Source organism: Pteropus medius, unplaced genomic scaffold (genome assembly GCF_902729225.1).
Source record: "Pteropus medius unplaced genomic scaffold, Ma_sr-lr_union100, whole genome shotgun sequence".
In the NCBI taxonomy this organism is placed as follows: Eukaryota; Metazoa; Chordata; class Mammalia; order Chiroptera; family Pteropodidae; genus Pteropus; species Pteropus medius.
Genome location: NW_024350924.1, coordinates 7,534,121 through 7,550,072, shown reverse-complemented (window position 1 = coordinate 7,550,072; position 15,952 = coordinate 7,534,121). Strand labels below are relative to the sequence as shown.

The following is a 15,952-nucleotide window of genomic DNA, read 5'->3' as shown; positions in this document are numbered from 1 at the left end:
TCATCACAGCAGAATTCAGGAGTCAGGAAAGGCCCCTCTGATGACCTTCCTTCCGAGTCCTGAAAGAAGAGAGTAGACAGGTGAGGCGGTTGGACAGGTGAAGAGTGTGGGGAGTGGCCCTGAGGTGGGGACACATGGGTGAGCTCGAGGAACTGCATGGTTGCAGCCCAGCAAGCAGAGTGACCCCAGGGAGCCCCCTTGGAGACTTCAGTGAAGGCCAAGATAGAATTGTCAGTCCACAGCCCAGACCTCCTTGGATCTGGGATGACCCAGTTGCTAGGCTGACTCCTCTTTAGGGAGGGCAAGGAGGCTACCAGAAAGACCAGAAGTTTCCACCTTCATATGACACTCTAGAATGTTCCAGTCCCTCAGATTACCTGGATATTATTTCCAACATGGCTGACTTCTTATGTTAGTAATTCCTTGCCAAGGATTAGTTAACTGGGCGATCACTGTTTTTCTTACGACTCTATTATCTGTGAAGTCCTCAAGTTTGACCAGTCACTGATGATTAATAATTTGAGGACCAATAGACCTATGGCTCCCCAACTTGAAAGCCCATCAAAATCACCTAGAGAGATTGATTAAAAAAAAAAAAAAAGAGGCTTGGGCTCTAACCTAACCTTTTAATTAGCACTATTTTTTTTACAATCTCCACAGCTATTCTTATGCAGCTGGTCTGACCACTTCTCAGAAAGTTCCTGCTCTGGGACAGGGTCAGTCAGAGGTCACATAATGTTAGACAGGTGGGTGACAGCAGCAGAGATCCTGAGCAAGGCCCATGTTTTCCATCGCAGGGAGACACCAGCAGTGCAGAGAGTGTGTCTTGTGCATACGAACGCCACGTGTGTCCACTTCCCTCTCTTACATAAAGGTCGTCCTCACCATTGGATCAATTGGCTAGTGATATTTCAGTAAAGCACTATATGTACAATACTGAGAAATGGTCATTGTCCTCAAGAAGCTTATCAACTGTGCATTTTATCAATCCTAAAATGCGTGTTTTGTTTCATATTTTAACATCTCATAAATGGGGTTTGCCGAAAAATTGATCGTATCTTCGCTTTGTTATAATGCAGTTGAGAGCGTGTTTTTTTCTTACGGTATATAAAATAATGGTGCCACTTGAAATTAATGGTATCTTTAACTCAGCGAAACAGTGGTTGAAAAAGGAACAGCACATTTGCATTGGCAGGGAGCTGACCTGCGTTTGCTCGTGCTGTTCCCTCTCTCCATGGTAATTCCACACTCCTGCTTCACCAGTTCTACTAATCTATTACAACTCTATTCAGAGGCCACATCCTTCAGGTGTCACTACCCAGTCTGGATTCCAGTCCTACTACCCAGTCTGGATTCCAAGTCCTCCTTCTGGCCTTCTGTACTTGCCTCTGGCCAACACTTACCACGCTATATTATATTTGTCCTGTAATTAGTCCTCCCGTTCCCCAGCTAGATTGTGAGCTCCTTGAAAGCAAAGATGCAATTGTACACCTCTGTGTCTCTAGTACATAACACAGAACCTGGGATGTAGTAGAAGTTCAATAAATGTGTGTTGAATGAATGAATGATGAAGGATTAAATAGTTTCAGGCAATATATGTTCTGTACCATAGGCAATACCACAGGATTTCAAAAGAAAAGCAGAGCACAGGGCTGGAAACACCAGGGACAGCTTCATGAAGGGAATAGGATGGGAGCCATTCTGGCTGGATGGCTGTGGAATGGCTCAGGACTGAAATGAGGAATGAGAAGGGCCAGTGCTCAGACCTGCATCTCTCCTACCGGGCAGATCCTGTGAGGAGTGTTACTTGGGTGGATTTCGTGTTTGAATTTCAGGAGGCTATGGGGTTTCATTCATCGTTATCTTTAATACCGGTGTTAAAGCAATAGATTCAGAGGCATAAGCAGTTCAACCCTCGGTGAGCTCTCACAGGAAGTTTTGAATATACACAGACATTGTGGTTTAGACCTCAGAACTTCCTGCCAGAGCCTGATAAAGTTTAGCAGGTCTAAGAAGCCAGGAGAAGGCGGTGGAAGGGACCACAATTGTGGCCCCAATATTTCAAAGCAGGCGACTTCTCACCACCTATTGCTGTGGAACCTTAACTGAAAACTGTTTTTTTTCCCTCCCCACTTCCCCCAGCGTACAGCTGGCATGAATGTAGCTGGGGATGGGGCCTGACTCGGTGACAGCGGTCATTTAACACACATGGCATTTGATTCTGCCGAGTCGCCTCTCAGCCAGCCCTTCTGTATGTCATCTGACAAGCCCATGGCACCTCCAGTATTCACGGTCCCTCTCTTTTCCGGGATGGCTCTACAGATCCTTGTGACCGTGTCTGAACAATCAAGGAAGGGAGACCCAAACAGTTACGCCTTCTGGTGCCTCCCGTTGAAGTTCGTGCACAGAGGTTTCAATTCATTAGACAAATCTACAAGTAGGTTGTCAGGCCAGCTTTGCAGCTGAGACCTGTGGAGTGCGTTCTGGTTGTTCTAGTGGGAATTAAGGTGGCCCAGGGGAATCACAGTGACCAGATTTGATCCTGCTGCCACACCAACTAGACTCTCTTACGGCCGTGTGATACTGGGCTCCTTTCTATAACGAGTAGACACTGGGGTCAAGTCAAGCTTTTATTTAAGGTCTCCTCCCAGGATGGTGGGCAAGTGTCCACCAGGCACGTAAGACACCCAAGAATGTCGAGCAGGCAGGCGGCTTGCGGCGAGTACAGGCACAGTGACTGCCGGATGTCGCACGGGGAGACGAAGAGACCTCGGTCACCCATCATCCTAATGATTGCATTTTTATTGTCTTCCCCTTCCTGGTGTGGTGGAGCTCTAGGAGGAGGCCAGGGACTCCAGGTGTGAGACCACGTGGCCGAGATAGGTGTGCAGGGGTGGCTGTGGCCCACGAGCTCGGGACACGATAATGTTCTACATGTAGGATGCACTTGACGTTAGTGCGGGCATGCGCACCAGAGTGCAGGAATCCCACGGTGACTTTCTGGGACAGGGGACAACTGTGCCAGGAGACAGTTAGGAGTTTTCTGTGGCCCCACGGGGAAATTTCGGTTGAACTCGAGGCCTGGGGAGGGGAGGGCCTTTCTGCTGGTGAACTTGTGTACCCGGGGAGGGAAGAGGCCTCCTCTGCTTCTGGTTCTTGTGCTGCTGTTGGACACGGTGGCCAGAAGGTGGGGGACGATGACCAGGCACCTGGGGACGATGACTAGGTGGTGGAGGAGGTTGGGAAGCAGCTGGATTTTGAGGAGCTGAGCCTGGGACTGGTTGGAGCTTCCGGCCCCCCTCTTCAGAGATTTTTCTATGTGCTCTGACCTCCAGTTCTTCATCTGCAACAATAAAACCTCTGAAAAGTTCATCTTGGCAAGATATGGTCAACGCAACAAGGTGTTGAGTACACCTCCTATGCACATGGTGTCATGCTACCTGCTTTGGGGATGTGATGAGGACGCAGAAGCCGCCGCTACCCTCTAAGCATTTCTAGTCTGATGGGGGACAGAAACGCCCACCAGCAAGGTAGAGGGAGAGCCCAGGGCTTCTGAGAACTCGGGGAGCTAGAGGCAAGGAGACAGGTGGAGGGCTTTGTACCCGGGTCTCCCAGAAGTGCAGAGGACGCTCAAACCCCACAGCCTACCTCTGTCACCCCAGAGACAGCCCCCGAGAGTGCCTCATGGTTAGAGCGGAGGGGACATTAGAAACGGTCTTCCCTGATCAGCCTTTCACCCAGTTCTGCTCTGAGGCAGCCCACGTCCCGGCGAGGGTTGGAGGGTACACCAGGGGCTTTGTACTCCTTAGAAACTTAATAGTTTTTCAGAAATTCTTAGCTATGCTCCATCCTCTTGGGCTTAGAGGGAAAAGAATTCCTCCTCTGAAATCTTCTGCTTTGTGTGACTGTCATCCATGAAGACAGGCTCACGATTCAGTAATGCAGTTTTTCCTTTACTGTTTTAAAATTACTCTGAAGATGTGAGAGACTGCTCAGCTGCTACAGATCTGGAGGACCCCGCAGGCCCCGCCGGCCTCCTCGGGGCTGTGAGTAGTTACCCAGTCCCTGTGGCCAAGGCCACCCTTGCAGCTCTCCCAAGGCAGGCAACAGGACATCTGTCTGGGGTCAGTGAAGGGCCTCTCCCACTGTCGCAGGGACGTGGGGCTCGGCAAGCACAGGCCCTCTCTGAGCGTCACTCTGCGACTGGGAGTGATGACGCCAGTCCAAACAACTTCCTCCCACTGCTGGAAATCCAGGTCTCGGGTGGCATCCAGTGTGAGGACTCAAAGTGGGTGACATGGTTTGGACATGTGAGAGGCCACTGTGCTCCAAGCACATAAAGAAAAGGGCACGGAAGAGGAAAAACACATCCTCAGTGACAACCTTGGCGCCCCAAGGTCATGCCCAGGAGGCTGGGCAAGCGACTCTGACACTTGACCCCACTTGCAGCATGGGGCAGTGGGGGTCTGTCTTCATCCTCTACGTGGCAGGCTTGGCCTGGCCATTTGTTCACTAGTCTGTTCACCCGCCGTCCTGTCCATTTGCTCTTCGAGCACTGACTTCCCCTCTGCTAGGCGTTAGATGCCATTATGAAGTGGCAGCGACAGCTTGGGCACAAACACTGTCTTCAGGAAGCCTAAGATCAAGTAAGCGGGGCTGCACATCACACAGTCAGTCTCCAGTAAGAGCCCAGGGCCCCCAGAGGGGTGTACACCAAGAGCCCCATGAGTTCCCGGAGGAGGAGTTGGGTGTGGCCGTGCGGCTGAGCCTCCAGGCGGGCTTGGATACCTGAGGCTGGCTGTGGCTCTGTGCAGCCTGCGGTCAGAGCAGGGCCGGGGCCCCAGCACGCCCGCGCCTGCAGCGGCAGCAGCCCTTGCCCCAAACCTGCTCCGAGGAATTCTGCCAGGCTCAGTGTCCTCCCGCCTCCTTTCATGCCCCAGGGTCAGGACGAGGGTGAAATGCAAGTCACCTGAGCCCTCACTCTCGGGTTTGTGCAGAGCTGGGTCGACCCTGAAGGTGAGGGTCTCTTTAAATTTTGCCCCCTGAGCTTCTTGCTTGCCTTGCCCTTGTCTTGACTCAGCCTGCTGGCCACAGGATTTGGGGCAAATAGTTTAACCTCACTGAGCTTAAATCTCCTCATCTGTATGAGTATCATCTATTTTATAGGATCCCTCGGTACATTGGGGAAGATGATGAGTATAAAGCATATTACAGAGATAAGTGCCTGCACAAGCAACTGCTTCGTCACCATGAGGTGACCATCATGTTGGTCATTTCAGCCTGGTGAAAGCAGAGATTGCCTTGTCATCGGGTCGCCTGTGGGGTTCACTTTGGAAAATACATGACCTTTGACCACCAAGTGATGGAGAAAGGGCCTTAGCAGCAGGGAAGGGGAACGGAGAACTGCCTGAGCAGGCTCTCCTGGGGTTGAGGGTGTGTGAAGGGTGGCCGTGGAAGCATGGGGACGTGCCAGGCGCAGCTCTGTGGCAGGACCAAGGACCAAGGGCCGGTGGCCTGGAGGAGGACTGAGGGAAGAAGTCTGAAGGAAGGAAGCCGAAATCGAGGGCCGCCACTTCCTAGGGAGGTTCAGACCAGGCCCTTCCATGGAGGTGCACCCTCTCCGGGGAGACCCAGAGTGAGAGGCTCAGTCCTGCTGGGAATGTGAGATTGCACAGCACCCGAGGGGCCTGCCGATGGCTGGACACCCCCTCTTGGACACACCTGCAGCATGGGGTCCTAGCTGTCCCCTCCGGGCACCCCTGGAGACAGCTGGTGTGCCATCACGGTGGTCCCCCCGATCCACGATTTCGCTTACCACAGTTTCAGTTAACCGCGGTCAACCAAAGTCCAAGAGTAATAAGTGGAAGATTCCAGATGCATAAGTGTTCCATGGCGCGCCATTTCTGAGCAGCGAGATGAAGTCTCGCATCATCCTGCTCACCCCTTTGTCCAGTGCATCTACTCTGTAGATGCTCCCTGCCCGTTAGTTGCTTAGTACCCGTCTAGGTTATCAGATCATTGGGTACCATGGTGCTGTGTCAAGTCACCCTTATTCTACTTAATAATGACCCCAAAGCCATCCACATAACTCCTATTCGAGTATATTGTTATAATTGTTCAATTTTATTATTAGTTACTGTTGTTAATCTCTTACTGTGCTCAATTTATAGACTAAACTTTATCGAAGGCATGTATATGTAGCAAAAGCGTAGTATCTATAGGGTTTGGTACTATCTGTGGTCTCAGACACCTACTGGGGATCCTGGAATGTCTCCCGTGTGGATAAGGAGGGACTGCTGTGCCTGTACACACTGCCTTGGGTGGCCTGGATGCTCCTTGAGCCAACTCCCCACTTATGAGCATAATCTTTTAATTCTCGGTGGATTGTTGGACAGGCCTGATTTGAGGAAGAAACACTCCCAGTCCTAACACAACCCCTCTGAACAGCAAACTGGGAAAGAGAGCATAAACACCCAGCTTTGGAACAAGCCTGTGAGCACCTGATGCCCTGAAATCTTACCCATGATCCTAGGAGCTTGGTCCTGACCATGCCGTGGGCCACTGCTCAGGAAGACGAGATATTTGTTCAAGGAAATGGTGTTTCGAAGCTAATCTTTCTACCCGCTTAGTAATGTGTGGCTTATCCAAAATATGTCCACACAGCCTTACACCGCATCAGCCTCAGGGGGTGGATTCCAATGGGGCCAACTTGGATTCAGCTTCTTAAAGCTTCCACATTGTCACCGCTGAGAATTTGTTTTTCAGAAATCAAGCTAACCACAAAATGGAACAAACTGTAACCACCAGTTACAACCCTGACATTCTGAAACTACCTGTCTCCATCGTCTTCTTGCCAAACTCAAAGTGTCATCCCCACGAGTTGTTTCCACGGGGATTTTGCCAGGCCCTGTGGTGGGACAGAGGAGGGAGCTTACCGCTTCTCCTTCGGTGCTGTTTTTTCCTCTTGCTGATGTAGACAATGAGCAGTGCCACAAAGATGAGGAACATGAGGCCTCCTCCACAAATGCTAAGGATGAGGATGATATCCAGACCTTTCCCTGCAAGAGGAACAGTGGTTGGACAGAGGGCAGGGGTCCGGGCAGAAGGGCCATCATCGCTCTGGCTGAGGACTCCTGCCTCCTGCATGAAGCAGATAATAGAGCCTGATGGGACTTCCCAGCTCCATAAAGGCCAACCTCGTGGAGGGCAGGGGATTGTGTCGATCCCTGAAAGAGCACAGGGCCCAGGACCAGCCCCTCAGAAGGCTCCCTGAGGAACGGTCCCCCTGGACTGGCGTGCCTGATTCTCTGTGTGCCAGGGCACTGTCCGCTGCCTCCCACCAAGGGAGACATCACGGAAGTTCAGATCGGACAAGGAGTTTAGAGACCATCTTGTGTTCCCTCTAGTTTCACGGACAAGGCCCAGAGAGGGAGGATGAGTCGCCCGAGGCCACAGGGCATCTGTCCCCGCGTGGTTCCTTTGAGCAGCCCCTTGTCTCAAAGTTTCTGCACTATTTACTCAGTTTCATCTCTGGCTGCCCTTTTACCATGGATTTTTTTTTTTCTTCCCTTGCCCTGTTGACCAGACAGTTTCCAAAGACTGAGGGTCACTTGTCCAGCCCAGCTCCCCAACTTCTTTGGCCTGTGAGAGAAACTCAGACAGACACACAGTGAGTTGGCAGCAGCGGTGGACTTGATCTTCAGCTCCCAGACCGTCAGTTGCTGTAATGCAATGAGGATGACAAAGACTCGGTGTTAAGAGAAAAGTGTTTGAGTTCTCAGCTCTTCTAGGCAAGAGCTGTGTGATTTTGGGCAGGTTGCTCCACCTCTCTGAGCCTGTTCCTTTCTTTGTAAAATGGAGATAATGAAACTGACGTCACAGAGTGGCTGTTAAAAGTCAATCAGATAATAGATGTGAAAGCGCTTTGTAAACTGTAAAACAACACGCAAAGGCGAGGTCGCTCTTAGTGGAGCTCTGAGCACCGGTGTTTCTGGGGGCTGTTTCCAGGGAGAGCTGCTGGGCCATCTGCCCTTTGTGAGTCAAAGGCAGCTAGAGAGGCAGCAGCTGGGGCCAAGGGTCAGGGGATTGGAACATCTGGAGAACAAACTCGAGCTCAGCCCAGTATCACAAAGAAACCCTCTGGCCAAACATTCCTGGGAGGATGCTCAGACAGGGAGCCCAGGATGGGCCCCTGGAGCCAGCCGGAGGCTCAGAAACCGAACCGACAGACCACAGCGGTGTGCTCATCCCTGCTCTCTCCAGTCTCCCTGACCCGTCCTTGGGGCATCCTCTTGCTCTGCGCATGAAGGGGCTTCTACTAGAATCCTACACTACTGAGAAACAGGGCCAACACGGGATCTGGGCTTCCTCAGGTTTTGCTAGCGGGGAGGCAGGGCTGGGCCTCCTGGAGTGTCCCTCAGTCTGAGCCGGGTGGGCCAGGGCAGGACTGGCACCAGTTGGGGGGCACGGGGCTCGTCTTCCCTCAGAGTCCTCACACGGGTGGCCACATCCTTATCTTGGACACACTAAAGAATGTAAGAATGACTTACAGAGTCTGCTCATGGGTTTGTCCAGCATGTCCCTCTGGGTGCCTGGGGGTGCTCTCTGTGGGGGACATTCCAGCTTGTCTCAGAGGCAGCTGTGGCTTTGTCATTCAAAACTATGTCCTCACAGTCTCTAAAGCCAACCAGAGTCCTTCCTGCACACCCTCTAACACGTCCCAAAATTTACGTGGTACAATCTTTCTTGCGTGTCTAAACCTGCTCCCTACTCTAGCATTTGGGTTTGAAGTACATACTCACCTCTTCTGAGCCAAATGATTAGTCTTATCGTCACTCCTCCCTGCCTGGCCTTTTGGGGTGAAACGTCCAGACCTTTTTAGGCTCTTCCAGAATAGCCTCCTCCTCCCCGGCCTCTCCCTGGGTGTTCCTGTCATCTCCTTAGTGGCTTCCCAGACTGGCCCCTGTTCTCCACCACGGTGTAAGGGACACAGAGGTTCCAGTCTTCGAACCCCGGCTTCTTCCAAGGCCCTCCCCGCTCCCTCCCTAACACACACACATCTTTACAATGGTGAGATCTAGTTACAATAAACATGAGGTTGATCGTCAGATAAAGCACAGGGCGCCCAGTTGAAGCTGAGTTAAACAACAACTAATTTTTAGTGCATGTCCTATGCAACATTTGGAACATATTTATATTGTCTTTTCATTTGCTAATTCTGGCAGCTCTAGTCAAGGGCCCTTGGAAGGGGAAAAGAGGCTGTGACGTCAAGGACGGGCTGCTCCATTCACCAGGGCCTGTGATGGGGGCTGTGGAGGGTGGCTGCTGGGGGCAGTCGTGGGGGCTGCAGTGATACTGGTCTAAGTGTGTGGTTGGCTGATGCTAAAGTGACCCCAAAGTTCCCTGCCTTCCGATGTTCCCACCTCTGTGTAACCCCCTCCAACTGAATGTGGGCCGGACTCAGTGGTTGCTTCTAATCACTAGACTACCTCAGAAGTAATGGGATATCTGTCACTCCTGACATAAAGTTGTAAAAAGATCCTGGCTTTTGTCTCGAGAACTTGTTCTTGCTCTTGCTTGCGCTTGGATTGCCCAGGGTTGGGGGCGGGGAGGCGGGGGTGGGAGGGGGATGTGGGGAGCTGGCTGCCATACTGTGAGGCAGCCCAAAGGCCCACATGAATGAGCCTGGAGGCGGGTCCCCTGTAGAGCCTGGGCATGACCGACGCAAGGGCAGCCCCTGCCCCCCATCCCGATCACAGCTTCATGGAAGACTCTGCGCCAGAACCACTGAGTTACCCCAGAGTCATGACTCACAGAATCTGCGAGATAATAAACTGCTTGTTGTTTTAAGCCACTAAATGTAAGGTAATTTGTTATGCAGCAATAGATAACTAATTCAAAAAATATATATATTATTAATATTACGTAATATATATATTTAAAAACAAAAACAAAAAAACACACCTTACTTCTGATTTCACTTCAACCCAGGACCAAGTCTTAGGGTCACTGACCCGCCATAGTTACTGTCGAAACTCAGGACATCTGGCCAAATAACTATTTTTGTGCTCAGTTGCCCCTCAGGCAAATGGACCAGACAGCACTGGAAATATAATCACAGAGCATCAGATGAGTAGACTCTTGAGGATCAGGGGGTCATTTTCTTTGTGGACCAGGAGGCTGAGGTCATCCCACTACATCTGGACAGACCCAGCCTAGAAGTCCAGGCCTCTGGTCCCCAGAACTGAGCACTACAGTAGGCTGCCTCTCAAAATTCACTTCTGGGAGCGACGTCATGCTGGGGTGACAGGAAGGAGCTTAGAGCCTTAGAGTTTCAGGACTTCCGGGTGCTGGCACCGAGGTTGGGAGGGGTGCTGCCTCACAATGTTCCTGGTCCTCCCTGGCCTCAAGCTCTTCCAACCCGGGTAATTCCATGTTGTTTTCCTACGGCCCTTCTACTCTGGTCTCTGATAGGCATTGCTGGCCATCTTCCCTCCAGAAAGGAATATATATGTTTTTCACCTCCCTCTCCATCATTCCCAGGGGAGTCACCTTGGTAGTCACTGACTAGCTGAGGGACCTTGGGCAGGTGGGTTTGTCTTTCTGGGAAGGGGGCGTTGCACGAGATAGTCTCCGTAGCCTCTTCTACATCTTCAGTCTGGCAGTTCTTTCTCCCAGATCTTTTTAATGGCCTGAGGTTGTGTCGTGCTCTGTGAGAGGACGACTGAGATAGATAATGTCAGAACACCACCTCCTCGCTCCCCTGGGCTCCCCTGGAAGGTTTTGGGGGGTGGGGGAGGCATGTTTTCAGTTCTCATTTGGAGTCGAGGCTGCCTCCCAGCCCAGGCACCCAGGCCGTGGCGCCAGCCTCTGCCGTGGGCCTGGCACGCCGTGTTTGTGAGGTGAACTGGGGATGTCTGACTAGGGCCTGCCACGCACCTGGACACTCGATGACCGCCGTTTTGGTTTCTTCACTGACGTCGTTATTTGCTGTGCACGTGAATGATCCGTTCGAGTTGGCATTCCACTTGTGTGTGATGACCTTTTGACCTTCTCCAACACTGCGTCCATTGTAATACAGTCTTAATTTAAGGTCGGTTCCTCTCGTTACCTCACAGGTCAGGGTTTTGTTGATACAATTCCAGGAAATCACAGGTGTAGAGACCTTCTCTGAAAAGAAAAGAAATATCGAATTCATATGGGGTTACTTTGTGATCATGACATGATTAATAGACATACCTATTTATAGGGGGGAAAATGGAGTCAGTTTGGGACCAGAGAACAATTTTAGGAACCCCAGCTGTTTTTGAAAATCATTTTCATTTTATTGTGTTTATACAGCACAGTCAGAACGAATTTATTTCTGATAAAGTTCACAGATACATCATGTCAGTAAAAATACATCAAAGGTTTAAGTGCTGTTTTATACCTTAAAATGTTTTCACATACATGATCTCATTTAATCCTAACAGAGAGGCTGATGTTTTTCTTCCCATTTACAGAGAAAATGCCCAAGGCTCTGAGAGGTTAAGTGGGTGGGTTCTTGCCCAACGCTGCTTGGCCACTCACTGTGCCTCACTGGACTTCATCTCTGAGGGCAGGTTAAGAAAGACACACCCCACCTGCGGCAACAGCGACAACAAGTGACAAAGCCCTGGGCCAAGTGTCAGGTGCTGACCTTATTGGTGGTAGTTGCTACATTTGGAATCATAAATTCCTTGCCTGTCCTTTCCTGACATGATCATATTTGAAGGTTGAATCTTAAAGGAATAGGGCCTGGCCTTGGCGTCACAGGTCCAAGTCCAACTCCCCTGCATCTAGCTGTGTGGCCACCTCCAAGTCTTCCCCTTCTGCTCATTTTCTCATTCTTTCCTGTCTTTCCCCAGACTTGCCACCTTCCTCACTCAGTTTCTCTGCCTTCGTTATGTAGATGCAGAGCTCCGTTTTCAACAACTCCCCGTCCCTGACTCCCAGGCAGCAATATCTCATCCATGAAATCTCCCACCAGATCTCATTTCTGTTTCGACATACAGGCACGCAGACATTACGTTTTCTCTCCATCCCGGGTTTCTAAGAATGAGGAGGACAGAGAAACGTCATCGTACAACACAACAGGGCAGTGCATAGTCTGGGGGTTGAGTCGAGGCGTTTACTTGTCACTTCAAAATGGAAATATTCTTTTTTCTCTTTATAAGAGCAATATCCAGTTATTATAAAAATTGATTTAAAATGTTTCGAGAAGATTAAAAATCACTTGTAATTTCACTACCCAGAATCAGTAATTATTAATAATTCGATGTATGTCTTTAGCAGATTTTTTTATGCATCCACACACATATATACTTACAATTTTTTAAGAACTAAAACTGTGTCATATGAGTTTGTAGTCTGCTCTCTTTCCTTTACTGATCTATGAAGAAATTCTTTCCATTAAAAAAAAATCAATAAATATACATCTCCACCATCTTTTTTAAAGATGTATTTTTCCTTTACTGAATAAGTTTCTAATGCTGGGGTCTTTTAAATCCATCCTTTCCAATATTTCAACAATATAAACCACACCAAGTCCTATCTTAGTACACATCCTCTCTGCGAGATAGCTTCCTAGAAGATAAATGGCCAGATCAAGTCGGGGCACATCTCATAGACGGGACCTCTTTAATTCCAGGTGGCAAGGATTAACTCCATCTCCGCTAACACCTGCTTTTAAAGGGCTTCCCACTGCCTTTTCGGCCCGCGGCAGCACTCCGCTCATCAAGGTGACCTGAGTGCCAAGACTGCAGCCTCGAGAAGCACGGAGAAGCCATGAGATGGGGCATGGCATTGAGCAAACAAGCTTTGTGTCTCAGGGCACCGTCGTGTAGTTGTCTCATTGAAGCTGTGTCTCACTGACTATCTCGTGCAATTATCATTATCAGAATCAGACTCGGAGCAAATAGAAGATATGCCCAAGGCCATGCAGCAAATAATCAAATAGTGGTGACTGGACCACGAACTGAGTTAAAATGCTGTGTCACACACACACACACACCACACACACACACACACACACACACAGCAAGGCGGCCATTGTGTCATGAGGAGATCTTTTGGCAAAGGAGTGTGGGGTTTATTTGGGGGGTACTTAGAATGTTCTAAAATTGATCGTGGTAATTTTTACACAACTCTGCGAATATAACAAAAGCCATTGAATTGTTCACTTTAAATGGGTAAATCTTATGGTATAGGAATTGTATCTCAATAAAGCTTTTTAGGGGGAAAATGTCAGTATCATTGCTTAAAAAAGCCCTGGGTTTGGATCCTGACTTTGCACCCCTCAAACCATGAGATTTTGGATAGGTCACTTCTGTTGTTTCCTTATAGAAAAGAAGGGCATAGTAACAGCAACCTCTCGGGACTGTTGGGGACCTGGAATAAGATCATGTAAGCAAAGCACCTGACACCCAGCTGGTGGCCACGATTACATCGCCGCGGTATTGAAGAAGACGCGAATGCGAGGCTCATATTCAGTGCGGGACACTCGAGGGCATGCGGGCAGGACTGCTGAGAGCTGGGCCCCCAGAGCGCATACGGAGAAGCCCCTTCTGGCTCCATTCACGGTCCCACCCCATTTCCGGAATGTGCTCTCCATTCAAGGCTGAGGACTCGGGTGTGGACAGTTGTCTTTTGCAGGGAGCTGACAGTGTCTGGGATTGTTGGAGAGAGGCAGCTGCCTGGTCCACATGTTGAGGACAGGGCTGGAGGGTGACCCTAGGTAGAAGGAAGCACCCCCGCTGCCGGTGACATTTTCTTTGTGAAGCACAGAAATGTTTATTTGCTCCCTGGATCGCTGGCTCGTGCTCATGCTGGGGCTCCCATCTTCCTCCCCAGGCCAAGTGCAGCTTCCCCTTCTCGCTTTTTATCACCCGCTGCCAAGCAGCCCCTGAAGTTTCAACTTTAGTGTCATTTCCATTTTACTTTCTCTTCCCTCTCTCCCCAGCCCATGCCGTGCCGCCTATCCTTGCTCCGCATACGATGCTCCGTATAGTCGCTCTTCCTCATTTTACAGGCACACTTTAGTCGAGGCCAGTGGTTATCAGCCTTGACTGCTCATTAGAGTCACTTGGGGAACTTGAGACCCTCCCGAAGCCCAGGTCCCATGCGAAAAAATTCCGACTTAATTGGCCTGGGCTGGAACCCAGGCACTGCTCACTTTTAATAGCACCTCGGTTGATTCTAACATGCAACCAGGGTTAAGAACCACAAACCAGCCCTGGTCTACTTCACGGGGATTGTAGTAGCAGCTTCCTGGCTGGTCTTCTTGCCTCTGTCTTCAGTATACACTCCCGCCCCTCCTGGCACAAGTACACACAGATGTACAAAGCCACACCTTGTGTATTCTCTACAGAGATGAGCAAAAATCATTGTCTACCTTAGAGCACTCTGATATGGAGCAGATCGGAAACAAGGGCTGTTCATACTTAAATTCATTACTTCCAGTTTTTTCCTACTCCTTCGGGGTATCCTGGCTTGAAATTGTGCCTCCAGGTGGGACACCCACTGCTCTCTAGTCAGCCTTGCCTTCCCTGCTCCACGCCTAGCTCGCACCTTCTTCATCCACCTGGAATGCCCACCTTTTTCTTTTGCCCAACTGTTCCCCTCCTCTCGATTAATGCCGCCTTAATCCAGGTTCTTCACTCAGCCCTACTTTCCCATAAAGAGACAGTTTCCCACTGAAGAGACAGCTTTAGGCAGATTAGCTTGAGGGTCTGTCAGCTGTGTTTCCAGTGTGGACTCCATCTCTCCCACAGGATGAGAGCCTCTCTGGAGGCAAAAGGGATGCATTAGATTTTCTTTCCGGCTCCCGCAAGGCCAAAGTCAGGGCTGGAGACATGTCATAAATGCTATTTCCCCACTTGCTAAATAGTACCCATATTGAGATCAGAATTTAGGGAACAAAGACTTACCTAGAACCCTCAAAATAAATGTTTCCTCCAACACATTTTTCCCATCCTTATCATATACGATGACCTTGTAGGTACCGGTGTCACTTCTGTTCAGACGTTTAATTTTCAGAGTTCCATTTAGGAAGAGTTGGTATGTTTCCTTTTGCCCGTCATGTATCTTGCCGTGCTGGTACTGTACAATCCTCATTTCGTTTTTGTTCCATTGTATGTGCTCTATAGCATCATTCATTTGAAAACTAGGGATGTTCAGGTCGATGTCGTGATCCAGGGCTCCCAGGATAGTGATGTGCGTTAGAGCTGTACCTATGAAAAAAGAAGACGGTGCCTGAGGCCTTGAGATTCACCGCCAGGAAAAGCTGGGCTGTGACCTCTTTGACTCTACGCTCACTTCATGGTCTCCAAAAAAGCTTCTAATGGGGACAGGGGAGATCCACACACCGACTTACCTTTGGTAGAAGAGATGAAAATCAGAAGGAAGCTGGCTAAGACCTTACATGCGAAGCTCATCTTTGGGGTTAGTTTCCTTATTGTGATTCTGAGCTCTTGCAGAAGGAACTAAAGTAGGCTGGTGGAATCCACCCCTGAGGGCTTACCCACATGCCTCTCTTTTTTTGCTTTTTTTAAAGTAACAGAAAGTGTGCAGTTACACGTGGGCGCGCGCGCACACACACACACACACACACACACTCAGCAAACCAAGCTGCAGATGCACTCCTTTGCCAAAGCAGGTGTACGTATAAGTGTGTTTTCTTATCACATTTTAATTCTCACAACAACGTTGGGTGGGTTTTATTATCCCCATTGAAGAGACAAAAACTGAGAGGCTAGGTAAATCACTGGGGAGCACCCTTTAGTTAACAAAGGAGCCCAGTTCAGCCGTAGAGCCAGTCTTCTATCCATTGTGCTGTAATGCCTCTAAGAAGACCACACAGAAATGAAATATAGGTAAATATTCATAAGCAAATAGCAGAATACAACTCTTGAACCTATGACTATAAACCTTGGGA

General features: G+C 49.8%; 1 protein-coding gene across 2 annotated transcripts; it reads right to left on the bottom strand.

The window, feature by feature from the left end:
* Positions 1-1,844: 1,844 nt before the first annotated feature.
* On the bottom strand, positions 1,845-15,538 carry CD2 (CD2 molecule). Of its 2 annotated transcripts, none has more exons than XM_039841305.1 (5): positions 15,392-15,538; positions 14,946-15,248; positions 10,939-11,169; positions 6,936-7,058; positions 1,845-3,358 (listed from the first exon to the last, which is right to left on the bottom strand). In XM_039841305.1, exons 1-5 carry the CDS (start codon positions 15,450-15,452, stop codon positions 3,033-3,035), a joined length of 1,044 nt encoding a protein of 347 aa, XP_039697239.1. In that variant the 5' UTR covers positions 15,453-15,538; the 3' UTR covers positions 1,845-3,032. The 2 variants fall into 2 exon arrangements, with proteins under 2 accessions (XP_039697239.1, XP_039697240.1); XM_039841306.1 differs by having other exon boundaries at positions 1,856-3,343; positions 15,392-15,537.
* Positions 15,539-15,952: the final 414 nt, after the last annotated feature.

What these genes read in the sequence shown, in the direction of transcription:
- CD2 (XM_039841305.1), bottom strand. Translation starts at nt 15,452, where the DNA reads ATGAGCTTCGCATGTAAGGTCTTAGCCAGCTTCCTTCTGATTTTCATC. An exon ending in TTTCATCTCTTCTACCAAAG is followed by an intron (nt 15,249 to 15,391) that starts GTAAGTCGGTGT and finishes CTTTTTTCATAG; the next exon opens with GTACAGCTCTAACGCACATC. An exon ending in GGCGGTCATCGAGTGTCCAG is followed by an intron (nt 7,059 to 10,938) that starts GTGCGTGGCAGG and finishes TTCCTCTTGCAG; the next exon opens with GGAAAGGTCTGGATATCATC.